The sequence below is a fragment of the Hemicordylus capensis genome, chromosome 1 (genome assembly GCF_027244095.1).
Source record: "Hemicordylus capensis ecotype Gifberg chromosome 1, rHemCap1.1.pri, whole genome shotgun sequence".
NCBI classification, from domain to species: Eukaryota; Metazoa; Chordata; class Lepidosauria; order Squamata; family Cordylidae; genus Hemicordylus; species Hemicordylus capensis.
The window spans coordinates 199,256,023-199,274,907 of record NC_069657.1 but is presented as its reverse complement, the minus strand read 5'-3'; the positions used below and the strand labels follow the sequence as shown (position 1 = coordinate 199,274,907).

Genomic DNA, 18,885 nt, shown 5'->3' with positions numbered 1-18,885 from the left:
CATCTAGAGGCTTCTAGGGCTGATGGCATCCTGTAACTCTACTGTAGCTTTTACCCGCCTGAACATGCGCGTGCTTCAGTTGTGGTACCTGTGCAATTTTCGACCGAATGTGGACGACCAGAGAAAGATGTTGCTCATCCCGGTCCATGTGCGGAAATCTCTGCAATGGTGGGTCCCAACGCAGCAATCTAATGTCAGGGGTGCTGTTCCAGCCCCGGACGCCATCCTGTTGGGTGACAACAGATGCTTCCCTGTGGGGTTGGGGGGCACACTGTTGCCATTGTCAGGTTCAGGGCCGGTGGACTCCGGGACAACGGGAGAAGCATATAAATTATCTGGAACTTCTGGCGGTGTTTTTGGCATTGAAGGCTTTCAGACCACAGTTGCAGGAAAAAACTGTGCAAGTGAACCTAGACAATACAACCACCATAGCTTATCTGAACAAGCAGGGGGGAACGGTGTCCCGGTCCCTGTGTCATCTGAGCCAGCGTCTATGGACGTGGTGTATTGCACATTCCATATTCCCTGTGGCATTGCATATCAAGGGGGTGGACAATGTCCAGGCGGACAAACTGAGCAGGACTCCTCAGCTGAACCAGCAACACGAGTGGGAGCTGAGGGAGTGTTACATTCAGCCATTATTCAAGAAATGGGGCCTGCCGAAAATAGATTTGTTTGCCACTGCTGTGAACAAAAAATGTCAGAGCTATTGCTCTCGTGCAGGGCATGGAGAGAACTCGCTGGGCGAGGCATTCCAGCTTCTCTGGACAAAGGGTCCGTATTATCTATTTCCCCCACAACCACTTATTTCGAGGGTTTTAGCACAGATCCTCCGAGACGGGACAAGGGGGATTCTGATAGCACCTTGGTGGCCCAGACAGCTGTGGTTTGCACTACTACTGAAACTTTCGCAAGGACAGTATCATCGGTTTCCGGATTACCCGGACTTACTAAGTCGGGAGGAGGGGATGATATTGCACCCACAACTCCACAAGCTGCGACTGACGGCGTGGCACATAGGTTGATGAATAAAATCCTACTTAATAGTAGGAAACTTTCCACCAGACGAAATTACAAGAGTAAATGGATGAGATTCCGGATCTATGCAAAAAAAAAAAAAAAGGGATTCTTCCCTAGGAGTGCATCAGTCAAACAAGTACTACTGTATATGACCACCTTGAAAATGACGGGCTTGGCGAACTCATCTCTCCGTGTACACCTAGCGGCAATATCAGCAGAACATAAAGGTTGGGGGAGTACCACGGTGTTTTCGCATCCAGATAGTAAGAAATTTCTGAAAGGAGTGAATAACCTGTACCCTCCGGTTCGATGTCCTGTCCGACAGTGGGACTTGACATTAGTTCTAAATGCATTGACTGAAGCGCCGTTTGAGCCCTTGGGGGCTGCTGCGCTGAAAACACTGACGTTGAAGACGGTGTTTCTGGTGGCTGTGACGTCTGCATGTAGAGTAAGTGAGCTGGCTGCGATGCGGGCTGATCGGCCGTTTACCCAATTTTATCCACAAAAGGTGGTACTACGCCTGGATCCGAAATTCAGACCCAAGGTAGTCACAGATTTTCATATAAATGAGGATATTGTGTTACCAGCATTCTTCAGAGACCCACAAACACAGTTAGAAAAGAGAATGCATGCACTAGATGTCAGAAGGGCCCTGTTACATTATATGAAAGCTACGGGACCAATTCGGAAGACTAATAAGTTGTTTGTGCTGTTTCGTGGGAAAGCGAAGGGCTCATCGGTCATGCGCCAATGACTTTCGCAATGGATTGTAAGAGCAATAAGGCTGGCATATAGTTCTCAGGGGATAACGCCACCTGGTTCTATTAGGGCACACTCAACAAGAGCTTATGCGGTGTTGGCTGCAAATTTGGCAGGGGTGCCAATGCAGGAGATTTGTAAGGCAGCCACGTGGTTGTCAGGACACCCGTTTGTCAAGCATTACGCACTGGACATTCGACAGACAAAGGATGCAGAGTTTGGTCGGAGTGTCTTGAAAAGAGTGCTACCTTGATGACCCACCGCCTTAGGCGGGGAGCTGGCTAGTCGCCCATTCTTTATGAATGCAACGGATCACTATCCAGATAAACAGGTTGCTCACCTGTAACAGCTGATCTGGAGCTGATCCGTTGTATTCATAATACCCACCCAGCCTCCCCATGTCATCAAGGTAGAAAGATGAAGAATTGAAAGGGATCGTCGGTGTGAACAATTGTACTGGCGGTCCAAAGAAACTGAGGAAGACACGCCCCAACTGCCTATTTTGACGAAGGCACGATCACGTGCAGGGCGGTTGGAGGCGTCACGGGGAGCTAGTCAATCGGTCCGCGAGGTCCCTGCGCAGGCGCAGAACCCATTCTTTATTAATACAACGGATCACCTCCAGATCATCTGTTACAGGTGAGCAACCTGTTTTTCTTTTATTATAGCTATTAACACTTAGTGTGCTTGATTCTAGAGTGGGTGGGTGGGAAGGAATTCTGGATTGCTTATGCTCTACAAGTTAATGTGGGGATGTGTAAGAAATTGTTTTAAAAATGTTTAAATTACCACTTATTTTTCTCAAGATTGTCTTGGGAAAAAGAGCAGTGGAGGAATATATGATTTTGATAACAAGACAGTAGCTTGGGAGCTTGGAGGAAAGTTGACAGTCTTAAACCATGCATTTAGGGTTATTGGGAAGTCCTGGGAACTTCATCAAAATATTACTTGTTTAACATAGGTGCTTCCATGTGAAGGCTGCATATAAGAAGTAACAACAATAGCTTGCAAGCATTATATCGTTTTCCTAATTTGTTTGGATCCAGTGAGGGGTATTACACAAGATGGAAAATGGCAATGTGGAGGAAACTGGTTGTGAAATCATCTTGAAATAACAGGGACCAAGTGAAGCACATGTTAGGTAGAGAAATCTATATTGAAGGAGAAGAAAAGACGATTATATTTTACCAACATTTTCCATTGCTATTGTTATAAACAGCTAAAATGGAATGGGGGGACTCTCTGTGCATAGCTGTGTGCAGTGAAATTAGCTTTCACCTAAATTGTTCATGTAATACAAGGCTTTCCTGTTTGCTTTTCAGTTTAAATGCCTGAAAATGCATTGCAATCTCCTAAGCTTTTAAATGGCAGAGATGCCATTTTGTAATGATGTATGACTCATTCATTGCTCATTATCTTCCTGCTGATATATTTTTTTTCTCTTGAGCCAGCAAGAAAGTCTCATGTGGGTGGGGGAGAGGGATGAGTGAGTTGAGCCGCACAGTACTTAAATGCTATTGCTGGCTTTTCATTGGTTACGTGCACTCTTAATGTAACCAGTCTGATCCATTGCTGCCTGCTAAAGCCCACCCCTCCTTGCTAGACTGAGGTTAGCTGGGTGTCTGTTAACTGGAAACTGAGTGATTATATGCAGTATGTGAGCATCTTTTGATGCAAAATGGTCATCTGTATGGTTGAATAGGGAAGAAAAAAGCCTAGAGAGCTGCCTATTCGATATCCACTGCATGAGTTTCTAAATGGATGAAGACATTCTGGGCTTTCTTTTGTTACCAGTGACTCCATTATTTTTCCTACTCAGACCCATAAGTTTTCAGGCTTAAACGAGAAACCTTTTAAAACAAAACAAAGCACCCAAAGTGGCAAGCAACTGTGCAGCTAATCTATCCTTTTCTTTTGAAGCATAATAGTAAGAGCATCAGCATTACAGTGGTGCCTTTCTGCAGCTTAGTTTAGGCTTTAGGATGATGTTGCTTTTATTTTATTTTTTTCATTCAATTTGAGATCAGTACTGCTTTTGGTTTTCTCTCCTGCCCATTCCAAAATGCCATCCAAAGAGTCTTGGTCAGGGCAAAAAGCTAATAGATCTGCCGTTCACAACTCGAAACAGGAGAGCCGTCAAAGAGATTTATTGCTAGCAGCCTTGGGAATGCGACTGGGCTTTCAAAAGTCTTCTGTGACAATCTGGCAACCTCTTAAACTCTTTGCTTATTCGCAGCTGACATCACTTGTCAGAAGAGCAACTCTGAAGGAAAATGAACACATTCCAAAGTACGAGAAGGTTCACAGTTTCAAGGTAAGATGTTCACCTGCCTCATTAAATCTAGAGCTCAGTGTTCAAAGTTTGCTCAGGATTGTGTTCTCTTTGCATGCCTGTGTGTGAGCTCTGAAGCTGAGCAAAAATATGCAGTGAGTCAAGCTGCATCTTGCAAGTTACATGTATTGAAATTACTCGCAAAGTGTAATTGAAGTTGAGGTTCAAGGTGATATCACAATATAGTTTTGTGTTTGTGTGTACATATAGAGTCCAGGATTTTTTTAAAAAATGAATTCTGTTTATATAGCTCTTTGATCAGATGATTACATCACTCTTATTTCTGCTCATTGCTATTAAATAGCATTAGATGCCAGAAGCATGCTCTGTTGCATCTGGGTAGAGCAGATGGTCTGCATTTCTCTTGCTTCCCAGCCATTAATGAATTGACCATGATAAAAAGAGTATGCCTCTATTGCCTCAAAAGAGTATGCCTCAAGTAGCTAGTCTAGCACAGGTTTTTCTTATGTCTTAAAAAAAATGTAGCCTCCAATTATTGTGTTAATAGATTTTTAAAAGATACAATAGTTTTCTCCATACAATAGTTTTCTCTTGGGGACAATGCACAAATTATATACTTGAGCTCTGTGTGTCTTGTTAATACTATTTATAGGCCGTTTCTTCCACCCATCTAATTAAATGAGTGCGTGTTTAATTAAAGTTTTGTAAACAGGACAGTGGCTTATCGTACAATAAAAGAAACTGGTAAAACAGAGGGTATCTTTTACAATGAGTTTATGTTCTGAAAGGATGGTGAGTGGTGAGGAGGGGGGGGAAGTGGACCCACACTCCTACAAAGTGAAACCCTCTGTATTCCTTCCTTTGAGAACAGTTGCCACTCAATTGCCACTCTCCGGTACACATATAAAGCTCCCCCTTCAGGCATGGAATGTGCATGTGAAAATCATCTCTCTCTACTAAAATAAATTGGGTTCACCACATATGCACACACCTGCATATGAATGGGGCTCTGGATTGGAGATGTGTATGAGTTACACTCTTGTACTGCATATTGTCTTACTGTAATATTGCCCAGTAGGCTATAGAGGTACATAGATTATCTTTTGAATCTATTTAAAGCCTTTCCAGAGGGATAGTATTGCATGGGGAAAGTCTCTAACTTAGGGCATGAGAGGATCGTTCATCTAAATTAGGGTAGTCTTCATCCTCTCGTTCTGTCTCATGATCTACATCTGCACTTGCAAACCTATACCCAGTTGTTTTCAGTCTGCACTGATTTCTGGAGGACTAAACATATGTAACTGAGTTCCAGACTACAGCCAAATGTTATTAATTTCAGACTGCACTCCTCAAAGCAGTCTCCTGACACAATCCCTGGGACAATCCCTTGTGTCACAATCCCTATGCTAAAAGGTGTTCCATTAAAGTGAATGGGATTGAATCCTATGCTATGCTAAAAGGTGTTCCATTAAAGTGAATGGGATTGAATCCTATGCTATGCTAAAAGGTGTTCCATTAAAGTGAATGGGATTGAACACCTTTTAGCATAGGTGTTCCATTAAAATGAATGGGATTGTGTCTTGATTGCTGCAAGAATGCAGCTGTTGTCTTTTATCTATTTGTCTGTTTCCCAGCCTTCTTGGGCTAATATAAAAGAGCCACTTTTCAAAAACCAAGTTTTGCTAAGATGACTATCTTGTAATTTGTCCTGATCCATAATCCAAAAGTATACAAAGATTTCTCTGTTGAACCGTCAATCTTTTTTAATATGAATAACATAGTCTGCCCTTCTCTGTAACTTCTTGGGCTAATATTTTGAGAAGATTTTTTAAAATGGTGAAAATGTATTTAAAATGTGAGGGGGGAATCTGTAGCTTAAAAAAACCACCAACCATATGTGTATCCATGGCAACCAAGCACACTGATCAGTTTTGTTTTTTGTTTTTAATCAGTTTGAACAATTACACTTTGGGTAGATCTTCATTCTTCAGGGGAATAGGAGTGAAGATACCTCTCTGTGTGCCCTCACCAATCACACTTTATACATGTGGCAGGGGGCACTATCAAAAGCCTGCCCTAGGTTAACTGTAGAGATTATGATTGCTCATGGGGGGAAAGGCAGTCCTTACAGTACAGAGTTTAGGGACCCATTGCAATACCCTTAGGGACATTGCAGTCAGCTTTTCACCAGCACATAAAAATAAAAACAATCAGAGGGTTGATAGCAAGAAGAACTTGAACATAAGTAATTAAAACCAGGGGCCATCCATTAAATAATGCAAATTTTTGACTCAATCTGATCATATAAACCTTGTTGGCATTAAATTGGGCTCCCTGACATGATGTTTAAATGACTGGATACAGTCATTTAGAGTTGTTGAATTCAGTGTATTGCAAATAATTGAATAATCATCTAGTCCAGTGGCACTCACTGTTTAGCTTTAGGCAAGGCGCCAAGCTTGAGAGATAGCTAGGAGGCATGCCAGGCACATCTGTACTACACATTTTAACTAGTTTTAAATCAGTGTAACCATAATCACCCTTCTCCATAACAAACCTGAAGGACTGACGTTTTATCCAAATGCTGAGAATGTCTCATTTGAGAAATTCCCCTTCATAGAACTACAGTTCCCAGAGTTCCTGTGCTGGGAGCTGGGGCTTGAATTATTGCACTGCTGATGCAACATGAGAACCAAAGCAGGCGTCATGCTAAGGGACAAATCTGTTGTTTGGTGTGAATTGGCTTCTTTTAAGTAATCTGCAAAGCTCCGAAAATCAAGTGAGCTCTGCCAGTAGCACAACAAGGACAGAACAGTCATGGCACCTGCCAGAGAAACAACCTAGGTGCAAGGGCAAAATAAGCCTCCCGATCATGCTTTCTACTGATGCAGCCCATTGGTTCACCTAAGTCAGTTTAAACTACACTGACTAGCTGTGGCTTTCTAGGCTTTCAGACAGGGGTCTTTCCCAGCCCTCCTCAGCAGTGCCAGGGATTGAACCTGCGGCCTTCTTAATGCAAAGCATGTGCTCTGCCACTGAGCTATGGCGGCATCTAAGACATCTATAACCCTGAAACAAATTTTCTTGGAATAACTAGACATCTTTTCAAGATGAGAGATGGAAAGCTAGGTATCGGATTGCTCAGTGGCTTATAAAAAATTGGACATAATGGGGCTGTTCACACGACCATGCAGGCGGGCAGCAGGCAGGAAGGCAGGGTTCAGCCTGCCTTCCCCCAGATGATTGCTTTTAGTCCCTGCAGCGTGCAAGCCACGTACCCACACATCCTCTGTTGTGCTTTAGGCGTCCACCTCTGCGTCAGCGCGAGCTGCAAGCAGCTCGCACTGACACATGATCCCAGCAGCTAAGAGCCGGTCTTTGGCACAGGGATTGGCACTGCAGGGCCAACGGGATCCACATGGATCCCCGTGATTCTCACGGGCAGCCAAGTCGGGCTTGGATGCATGTGAGAACAGCCTCACTATGTAGCTCTTTTTACAGACTGCAAGTTGGAAAAGGAGACTGGAATCAAGGAAGAAGAGCTTCTTTACTCTTTCCCTTCAGGCCTTATTCCTGCAGAAAATTGGGGGGGGGGCAGTTTTTGGCAGAAAAACAGCCTGAGGGGAAAAGATTAAGAAAACCCTCACTCCCTTCAGAGTGCAGCCTCAGCTGTTGCATTTTATAAAACAGGTTCCACCCCCACCCCTCACAGTGTAAAAATAATGACAGACCTATACATGATGTATTGGGGAACTATATATGTAGTTCCCCAGGGACAGTGCACTTTTGCAGGTTCCCATTGGCTCAATGCCAGGCCTGCAACTCTTTGGCCATTCAATACTGCTGTTGACATACAAGAGCATTGTGACTCTGGACAGCTAGGCCTGATTGAATTGCAGCAGGAAATAGATCTTTTTGGACCAGAGCTTGTGAGCTGATTCAGTGCAGAAAAGTGAAAAGCAGGAACAGTATCGGAATAACCAGAATTTCAGCAGCAGTACCATTCAAGATGCATAACAGTTTGCCACTCAACTCACCTTTTCCCCCAGGTGTTTTAATTGAGGGCTAACGCCTGCTGTTATATAGGTTTCTTTCCTTAGTAGTTTTATAATGTTGTACTCCAGCAGTGCAACAGTCTGTTGAAAAGCACTCAGCTCTTCCTTTCACTTCTGCCTACAAAGCCTAGGGAAGCAATGAATGAAAGTGGCCCATCAGCTCTTGATGGCAGTTATCAATTGCAGAACAAGGCCATATCTGCAGATAGAAATTGAATGTACAGCTGGAGCAAAATCAGTGCACTCATTACATCTGACCTTTCATGTTCCCCCTCAGGGAATATCCCCTCAGGGGATAGAGCCACTCTGGGAAGAGCATCTAGGTTCCAGGTTCCCTCCCTGGCTTCTTCAAGATAGGGCTGAGAGAGATTCCTGCCTGCAACCTTGGAGAAGCCGCTGCCAGTCTGTGAAGACAATACTGAGCTAGATAGACCAATGGTCTGATTCAGTATACGGCAGATTCCTATGTTCCTATGTTCAAATAATTTTAACAGTAACCAAAGAAGTGTACACTGCTGGTCCCTACATTTCTGTAAATGCTAGATGTAGTCAAAGTAAGTGGAATTCATCAACTGCATTAGTCCACTTGTTTATTATAATTCTTTGTTTCCATTATAGTTACCATTTCTGTTCCAGTTCTGTTCCAGTGCAAAGTTGTCTCTTTGCTGCCACAGTTCTAAAAATGATAATGTCAGAGTTCCTCAAGGTTTTTGTTGGGGGTTTTTTTGTTGTTGTTTTTAGAGAAACCTGCTTCTGAGGATGTCTCTATGAGGCATTCGGGCTTCAGCTTTGTTCCTATTTTCTCTACCCTAAGCATTTCATTAGTTGTGTATGCATAATGCAAAAGTCCCATGCCCTGCTGCTTTCCGTGTATTTCAAAACGTTTAAGACTATTAAAATAGACTTTTCCTCCCTATTAACAGGAACCTCTCTGTATGTTTTCCCAAGTCCAGTCTAGCTTTGACACAGGGCTGCTTGTGAGTCTTCTGCCTTTGCACGTGCGAGGCCTGAGGAGCTCCCCAATGTGTTGAAGTGTAGAAGGAGAACTCTAATGAGGGAGCCAAGGCACTTGCCTCCAGGACTTGATATGGTGTGTCGCAGCCTCTTATCATCAGCAGCTTTGCCCCCAAATTAGCTAGAGCAACATAGCTGAGGCAGTTCCTTTTATTCTGCGCTTCCTTCAGTATCCTTCCACATTTACTGTATGTGGCTACTGTCCTAATATGTCTGGCACAAACTACTGTTGTTTAAGATATATGGTTTAGACAAAGACATCTATAGCATTTTAGTAAAATGCACAGGCTCTGTTGTGCAAGATTGTCATTAAGTATTAATATTTAAAAATAAAATCATGCATCACTGAAAGAAAAAAAGTGTCCCATTGTCTTCTGCTTCCTGTACTTGTCTGGCTGTGGCCTCACTGAAATACAATTTCCACTTGTTCACATTCCTGCTGACACATTCAGTATCCACACAGAGAAGTAAACAAGCCACGATGGAACTTCTGGCTGGGGATGAGTGAGGGCTGAGAAGAATGTTCAGCTACTCGGCATGCAAGTCTGCACTGTCCTTGCTGATAAACATGCTATTTATATGCAGCAGTGAGGGATGCTGGAGTGCCCAGTGCAAAATGTCCTCAATGTCCTCTGAAGTCCTGAACAAAGTTGTTGGCCACAATTCAAGGCAGGCTCAATATATATACAAGTTCAGCCTTGTCCAAAATATAAGAGTTGAGTATACAGCAGTCTGAGCGACCTTTTTCTTCTTAGAGTATCAGATGAAAGCAAGCTGCTACTGCAGTTTTGCCCATGTTGTAAGCCTTGATTGCCCACGCTCTCCTGAATGACCATGCTCTGGTCATTCTACCAAAATATGGTAGAACCTTTTCTACCAAAATATGGTTCCTCTTTATCTTCATTTATCTAAATGTTTTGGATGTCTTCTGCAGGCCACTCAAATGAATGTGCTGTCCCCATGGCTGCTTAGATACATGCTGTGCTGTCAACCAGCATGTCTGATATTACTGTGTTAATCCTACTTCTGTCAACTATTTGCCAAATGTTCTTAGTCTTTTCATCTTTTTCCTGCCCACTTTCCTTACCTATGTAGTAGAAATAATGGATTGGATTCAGAGAAGTGCAAGCAGATTTCTGATTGGGTAACAGGACTTTCCTGTACCCCCCACCCCACTGCACCCCACTAAAATCCATTCTTGAGGGCCCGGGAATTCTCTCCAATAGTATGGGATGGGGTCTCTAATGGAAGAGGGGATTGGTGGAAATTAGGGACGCCACCTTGTGAGAGCAGAAGTGCATTACCATTTGTGCAAAATGGCTTTTGGATCCAGCTCAAGAAAATCTGCTTCACGAAGCATTTACCTAATCTTAGTCTAGGTACTAAGTAATGCTTTAAGTGCATTAAGGGTATTTATCTGAGTGTTGTTAATACACCGTAAAACAACAAAAGCTTTAATAATTATGTGATTAAAATTTTAACAGAAACGTAATTAACTACTTTTCACTTATCCGCAGCTTCACTGATCCACAGAAGAAAGGGAGCAATGGCGTTTGGCAGGAAGCTGAGCTTCCCACCAAACAGCTGACTTACTGCAGGACATAGAAGATGCTGAATGTCTTCCCAGCATGTTGATATGCTTTGAAGCAATTGCAGCCCACTCACCTTCTGCTCTGTACTGCATTGCAGTTTGTGCCATAGCTGACCCACAACAATGTCATTGGTTGCTCAGTAACCCAAGGCATTCTCAGTTCTGATTCAGTTCCCATTCTGCCTTTCCCCTTCAGGTTTCGCCTGGGGTTCTTAAGTGGCCCAGTTCTAATCCCACGCAACCTGTGAGTGTGACAAGACTGCAGTCCGTGCCGAGGTCATGTTATGTGTACTGCAGCACATATGAAAGTAAAATTTGTCTTCTTTCATCCTGTCCTTCTTTTGCAACATGTAATGCAAGAGGGAGGCTAAACCTTCAAAGGCGATAATCTCATCTGAACAGCTAAAGGAAATGCTCATGCCTGGCAAGCATTAATAAGACAGATGCTGTCCTTTAGTACCCTGGGATAAAGGATATGTCACAAGGAGTATGCTTTTATTTGCCTCCTGGATGTATTGTGTAGGCCACACTCTCCACAGCTATGCATAGAGTCTTTCAATCAGTGGCTATATTGAGGTTCTTCCAACTATTGGAATGAATTTCAGAGGTGACTGTCTTGGATTCCCCCATGTAGAATTCAATAAATAATTGTTGGAAATATTTATTCGCTGACATGCTATCCCTAGAGCTGAAAGGTCTGATTAAAAGCTTTGGGGGAGGACAAGGCCCAAGGAGGAGGCAGCAGCCTTTTCTGCCTATCTTATTCCCCTTCTAGTTTTGTCAGGACTTAATTTGAAAAAGGATTCTTTGCAGTGCCAAGGCTCAGCCATGGAACGTGCAGAATAATAATGTGTATCAGTAATCGCCACCTACCCTAATATAGCTAGGTTTGGGGATAAAAGAACCTTCCCTCACACAGGGTGTATGTTCCAGGAGGCTTTAACCCTGTTGTCTCTTGTTTGCGAAATGAACTGTGGGCTTCACCTCCCTTTTCAACTTATTTTCTTCCCATGTTCCCCTATACATCCAATTTATCTTCGTATCTGTTTCTCTTGTAATTTGTTCCTTGTGAATGTGGCAAAAAAGTGTTTTCTTTTAAAATATAGCATTGTCTATATTTGTCATCATCAGTTTTGATAAAGTATGGAGCGTGATGATTTGGTTGCATCTCTCATAGTCATGGTAAGGGAAACAAAGAGAGTGGGGGGAGGAACAGAAGAGAAGCCTCGTTCAGAATGCTCTGTGTTTAGCTCTGGATAATCCAGGCTGCCCTTCCCAGCAATCACATTAACTTCCAAAGCCCACACAAAACATAACACAGAAATATAGACATGGGTGTCTCTTGTGACTGCTAGTGCTAACATATGTTAATAATAAAACTTCCTGTCTGGCTACAGGGGAAATATGAGACCACATATATGTAATACTTTAAGACAGAGGGCTATGAAAAATGTTTACCCCAGAGAAGCCTGGTTGGGTTCAGTGGAACTCTTCCACAAGTGATTTATGCACCAGAAGCTTTGAAACTGCAATCTCCTCTTTTAAAAACTTAGCATGCCTTCTGTATGTATGCATTGGATTTTTATCATTAGATAGACTATTCATTAAGCATAGGTCAGAATGAACAAATGGTTTATTCTGCATTTGAAAGGTATTAAAATGTGGTTCTCCATTGGAACATCGTGGATGAAATTTTCATCTGTGCAAAAATTACGAACACTGCTCTGCTCTCCCATCTCAAATGGCATTAAAATTTGCAGATAGCAGACACTGAGGTTAGTTTTTAAAAAGAAAAGAAGTTGTCATGGAATGCAAGTCCAGGCCACAGGAATGTTGCTGCTGTTCAGCCAGATGCTAAATGGAATCCAAATCTTCTTTTGGAAAGAGCCAAGCTATCTGGTGGCTTTTAGACTAAAACCATTAAACCAACCTTCTTGCATTTATGTACTCCATTTTAAGGATTACAGTTAGCTTCTGGACTTCCAGCTTCAAAACTGAAGTCCTGCTTTAACTCCAAAAGCCATTGTTCTCTCCCTCACTTCAGCATCCTGTTCTGTGCTGAGCCAGCATCTCTGCCAAGGCAGTGATCTTGGAGCAACACAAATCTCTGACCATTCCAAGGGCAAAGAGTCAGAACCTCAGTTAGCTTCAAGCAGAAACACAAGAGCTGGGCAACTGCTCCAACTGCTTCTTGGAGCATACTGCCAGTTTTTATGGCTACTACCCAGGCAGAGTGAATTGGCTCCATCCCTTCCCTAGGGAACTCTGTTACTTAAAGAGGCCTTGCCCAGTTACTTAAATGCTGGCTCTGGCAGTGCTAGAGGGACTCTGTAAGGACTGGCAGTGGCAGGTCCTCAAGGAACTCCTCCAACTCAGAGGACAAAGGCAGGACTGTATCTTTAGGTCATTTTTTATGTGCTGGCTCAGGTTCCCCTGGTTTTATTCATGTGGAGGTCCCAGCGGCTGGGAATACCCACAATCCTGGTCTCAGAATCTTTCCACTCTGTCTCATCCCCTGAACTGTCTGCTTGGTTCTCCAGTTGAGGGGCTTCTGGATCCAGGGTCATGACATTCACTCACTGAGGCTATTCACAAGCGCATGCAAAACCAGGCTAAGGGAGCCCAGCCCGGCTTTGCACGCCTGTGTGAACTACCAGGATCAGGTTGATCCCGGGGGCAACATGGTGGCAAACCTACCTAAGTAGCCACCCTGTAAAATGAAGTTAAGGGCGCAAGTGCTCCTTTAACCCCATTGTTTTGATCTCCTAACAGCCACAGCTGCCAGACTGCAGAGAGCCTGGGGAGGGGAGGGGGGCCTCACACGGTGCATCATGGTATTTCCGGGGGTCAGGATGACACATCCTGGCCCTCCCCACTGCCTGGGCGTGCAGGGAATTGTCTGGGTACGCAGGGAGTGCACCCTGCACTGGAAGAGTGGTTGTCTGCGGGGAAGGTAAGTCTAACCCACCTTCCCCGCAGCCCAACCTGGAGCCCTTTTCACTGCTCGTGAGAAGAGGCTCACTGTATAATTTATTTTTATTATGGATTACCTTGTAGAGTAGACATATGAATATTTTTAACTTCTTGAAACGTCTGGTGAAAGCATACTTGACTTGATAATGGAGAATGTCAATACCTCACTCTCCTCTCCAAAGGCCTGGTTTTGCAGTTGGGGAAACCTCTCCAGTTCTCCATATGAGAGCCTGGCTACACTCGACACATGCAAGTAACCCCATCACTGAGCTCTGCTTACTGAGAATTCGGAAGGCTCTTCATTCCCGAGAAGGACAGAAGTCCCACACAGGGTGGGAGAACGAGTGTATAGCTGCCATTATGTCCTCTTGTCTGTCTTCTTGGTGGCCAGTTTTCCTTAGGAGTTGGGAGGGTGGAAATGTCACAAGGACTTAAGCCTATGCTTAGTTCTCTCCCATTGAATTCTAAGCTTTGGCTGGCTCATGGCCTTTGTTAGCCTCTAAGATGCCACAAGACCCCTTGCCTTGCCACGTCTGTTATAGCAGATTAACATGGATAGGGCTCTGGAATCAATCGGTTGCTGGTTTCATTTGGTTTTGCTTCAGTTGCAGATACAGTAGCAGAAACTCAAATGCAGTTTTGCGCATAGAGAATGAAAGACTATACACATTGGTCAGTAAAAGTAATGATTTTCTGTACTAAGAATGTTGTGGTATAGTACGAAGCCTAGCATAACAAAGTCCGAGTTAGCTCATTGTGGTTTCAGTGAAAGATTTAAGGAGATGTTTATCCTTTTTCACCCTTAGTCTGGAATCCCATTTTGCATAGGAGGATACCTATTTATTTTTACTTACTGTAGTCCTGCAGATAATGCTTATGCACACAAAATCAAATCATACTAAACAGTCATATCAAAATGTGCTGATTACAGATTCATGACATCTGTTCTGAGCAAGGATATTGTGCCCAACTGGGTTGTTGTTGTTTTTTGCTGATGTAGTCATAGAAACATAGGAAGCTGCCATATACTGAGTCAGACCATTGGTCCATCTAGCTCAGTATTGTCTACACAGACTGGCAGCGGCTTCTCCAAGGTTGCAGGCAGCAGTCTCTCTTAGTCCTGTCTTGGAGATGCCAGAGAGGGAACTTGGAAGCTAGATGCTCTTCCCAGAGTGGCTCCATCCCCTAAGGGGAATATCTTACAGTCCAGTCTCACACATCAAGTCTCCCTTTCATATGCAACCATTCAAATGACCCTAATCCTATAGCCTCTACATAGATTTACAGTGGACTACAGCATATGAAATACATTTTGATTATACAAAACCAGAACAGCACCACACAACAGCAACAGCCTTGTTTTCAGAAATCCATAATCCCTCCATGCCCGCTTTTGTAGTGAACAGCTGCTACCTGATGCACTAAGTCAGAACATCAAAATTGTTCATACACTACAGATAATGATAATTACCTCTAGAAAAACATACATTTCCTCTGCAGTGCTCATGTTGCATTTGTTGCTCTATAGCCTGTAGTTATGGTGATGATGACGTTGTAGACTGCCTTGAGCAATGGGTGCTGGAAAAGCAGTATGGGATTTTAAAATACTGTATAAATTTATGAGTGGGACCATGGATAAATTGTAATCCAAATCCCATATTGAAATTTGGTGATGTTCAATGGAGAAAAATGACTGAGGGCATATTGAGGGCTAGGAATTGACTGCTATCCATACACTTGAAGCTCAATACATGAATAAGTTCTAAATGTACCTGGGAAGGAAATAGTCCACTGCATGACATATTATCCAAAGGGAAGAGGATGCCAACTGACCTACACAAATATTAGGTCTAACAGCGGATGCATCTTATTCCAAAACTTCATAGCTCCATGGTAGTATAGAATTGATGCCCCTTACATGTATCGGCTACATGGCACAAGCATCACAGCTTTGCATTGCATTTCTCTTTTGAAACTTGGATATGGCATCCCCTGGGAGTCTTCTGTCCCTTCAGCCTACAGAGCCAAATCTTTTTGGGCAATCTTGTTCAGTATGTCCTCTGACTTAAAAAAAAATCTCTGTGGAGCTGGTGCAGTCTTCCCAGTTGAAATATTTTTCTTTTAAGACTGTGTTTCTGGCTTCTTGTGTGATAGACACAACATAGCAACAAGACTACTCGGTAATTCTGAGAGAGAGATTGTGATTGATTCATTTTTGAGAAATATGCCTGCTCATCAGCTCGTTTCTGCTTGTGTTTTTCAGGTTCACACATTTCGCGGACCACACTGGTGTGAATATTGTGCCAACTTCATGTGGGGCCTCATTGCTCAGGGAGTGAAATGTGCAGGTAATGATGCCTTAGGGGGTTTTTTTTATGAAGTCCTCTACAGCTGGTTTGCCATTTCATATTGGCATGTGCTCTTTTAATCTAGAAGCGTCTCCAGTTGCAGACAATGGAAGGACTCTCATTGGTATTAGATTAGAAGTAACTAGAACAGACCCTTGTGTCAATCAGTCAATATACTGGTGATTTGGCAGGCTGCCATTTCACATAACAATAATAAAAACAGCAATAAAATGGATGATAAAATGATAATAAGATCATCATAAAACAGCAGTAGCTGCAACAAAAGTGAAGTAAAAATTCTCAAAGCCAGGGCTTTCCCAGCTGCATACAATCACCAGATGCTAAAATCCAAAGGAGATAGAGATTTGCAAGGCGTGTGCATGCTCACAAGGGATGTGTGTGTGTGTGTCCGCTCAGTTAATTTTAGATCCTGCTCAGATTGAATCAGGAAAGCCCCTCTCTGAATGCAAATGTGCACACATTGCCTTGATACTTACTGCTGCCTAGAACAAAACTCATTCTGCACACTGATGAAAAAAATTAGAGGGAGCACTGCATAGGAACCTTTCCAGGAATTTTGTACAGAAATTGCATTCCTCCCTTGACATGAATGGGACATCCCACGTTTGTAGGAGCTCTATCTGTATATTCTAGAGCAGGAGTAGGCAACTTTGACTCTTCAGCTGTTACTGAATTGCAATTCCCATCATCCCCATCCACAATAAATTGCAGCTGGGGATGATGGGAACTGTAGTTCAGCAACAGCTGGAGAGCCAAGGTTACCTATCCCTGTTCTAGAGAATGGGGAGATTGTAATCAAGATGAGCTTATTTATAGCAATTATATATTGTAGTATTTGTATATTAAGATCTGTCTACTGGAAATGCAGAGCTGAGGCAGAAATTCCCAGTGGTGCCCTCTCCCTTGGATCATAAGAACAATAAAGCTCATGCCAACATACAGTACTTGGCCTCAGTGCTGAGCCCTCTGTGCCAAATTTTCTGACTGCTGTTTAGATATGCATCCAGTCTTCTCAGGTCTTGGAGGGAACCTGTTTTTCTGTGTTTTGCCACAAGCCAGATTTTCGTAGCACTAATTGGGCAGCCCTTGTGACGCATGAACTTACTCAGAGCCAACCCTAGGTTTCCGGGGTCCCTGGCAAACTGCCCTCAGTGGACCTCATTCTGCTTGGATGAACTTCAGTTGGTCCCCTCCTGCCTAAGGTTTCTGGTGAGGTGTACATGGGATGGGATGGGACAGGATGGGATGGGATGGGATGGAGGTAACAAGGAAGTGGTTCTCTCGGATCATAGTGTCACACTGCTGCTGCTGCTGCTACCACCACATAAAGCCTGTGGGCGCAGAAGTGGGCACAAGAACTAGCAGTCATCTCTTCAGAGGACCCTCAGCAGCTGCCTGATTATGATGCCAGCTCTGAACCTACCTGTGCCTTGTGACTAATTTTCTAAACACCCTCTCAGTCGCAAAACCAACTTTATCCATTTTACAAACAGTCTTTTAACGGCGGGGATGGGAGGAGCAGGCAGGCTGCCTGAAGAATGAAAGGAAGAATGGAAGAAGCAATAAGGATTTTGAGCATAGGAACAAAGGCAGGTTAGGGAGCAAAACTCTCTCTGCAGCCAAAACACCCATATCTGCTCCTGTTCACCCCAAATGAAATAACTGATAATTTGCTGCTCTTTAATGGCTCCCAGGATTTGCTGCCTGAAGAGATGGCCTCTCTTCATGGCATGGCAGCTTTCTGATTGATGTCTTAGGTCAAAACAGTTATAACATAAATGCAATATATCATAACATTTAGTAGAATCATATTTTTATATAAAGGCATGTGGAAAACCTCTTTTGTATAAATACTTGGTGTGTTTAATAGGTTTCTCATTCTCTTGAGAAACCCATTAGTTACAGGCTAAATGAAAAAGGCAGGGGAAATGAAGCACTGCCCTGAAATGTAATGTGAAAAGAAAGGCATTTCCACATACAGCTGATCTATTCGTTGTTGATGCAGTCTTTTACTGCATTTAGTTCTTGCAAAAAACCCTGCTAACTTGGCAAAGAGGCACCTTTTAACGTGGTGATTTTCTTTTATTTAGCAGGGGGAGAGTAACTGGCCGTATCCACCCCCAGCACAGTACCTCCAGTGACTGTTGCTGGTGTCTATCTTATGTTTCTTTTTAGATTGTGAGCCCTTTTGGGACAGGGATCCATCCTGTTTATTTATTATTTCTCTGTGTAAACTGCCCTAAGCCATTTTTGGAAGGGCGGTATAGAAATCGAATACATACATACATACATACATACATGCATACATACATACATACATCAAAAGAACAGTCTATATTACTTTATTTTAAATATCTGTCTTTAGAAATTTGTTTGTTTTTAATTAAGATATTTATGCTCCACCCTCCAGAACCAAGCCCACCCAGGGTGGCTAACAACAGTAATTAAAACATAAATGAAAATTAATCAGTCAGCAGAATTACCTGCCACAGGATATGGGTGATGACCCCTAGCTTAGATGGCTTTAAAGAGGGATTAAGTAAACTCAGGGAGGAGGAGATCTCTCTCCATGGCTTTTAGTCAAGATGTCTTAGTAGAACCGCCATGTTTAGAGGACAGTATACCATTTGCTGAAGAGTAACTATGGAAGAGGGCTATTGTCTTCATCTCCTGCTGGTGGATAGGCATCTGGTTGGACCAAGTATGCAACAGAATGCTGGACTAGATGGACCTTTTAGTCTGATGCTACAAAGCTTTTCTTACATTTAATGGGAGAGTTCAATTTGTGCCTATCTCTCTCATTGAAATCAA

At 43.2% G+C, this 18,885-nt stretch overlaps 1 protein-coding gene across 7 annotated transcripts in view; it reads left to right on the top strand.

Moving 5' to 3' along the window:
* The window catches only part of CHN1 (chimerin 1), a 159,680-nt gene that overhangs the window by 121,881 nt on the left and 18,914 nt on the right, over window positions 1-18,885 (top strand). For 5 of the 7 annotated variants that reach the window (XM_053267170.1, XM_053267178.1, XM_053267159.1 and 2 more), the window contains 2 exons: window positions 4,016-4,093; window positions 15,969-16,053. In XM_053267170.1, coding sequence (XP_053123145.1) covers window positions 4,016-4,093; window positions 15,969-16,053 — 163 coding nt within the window. Of the gene's footprint in view, window positions 1-4,015; window positions 4,094-14,194; window positions 14,378-15,968; window positions 16,054-18,885 lie in introns of those variants that run through there. The other 2 variants (XM_053267216.1, XM_053267188.1) reach the window with 2 other exon arrangements.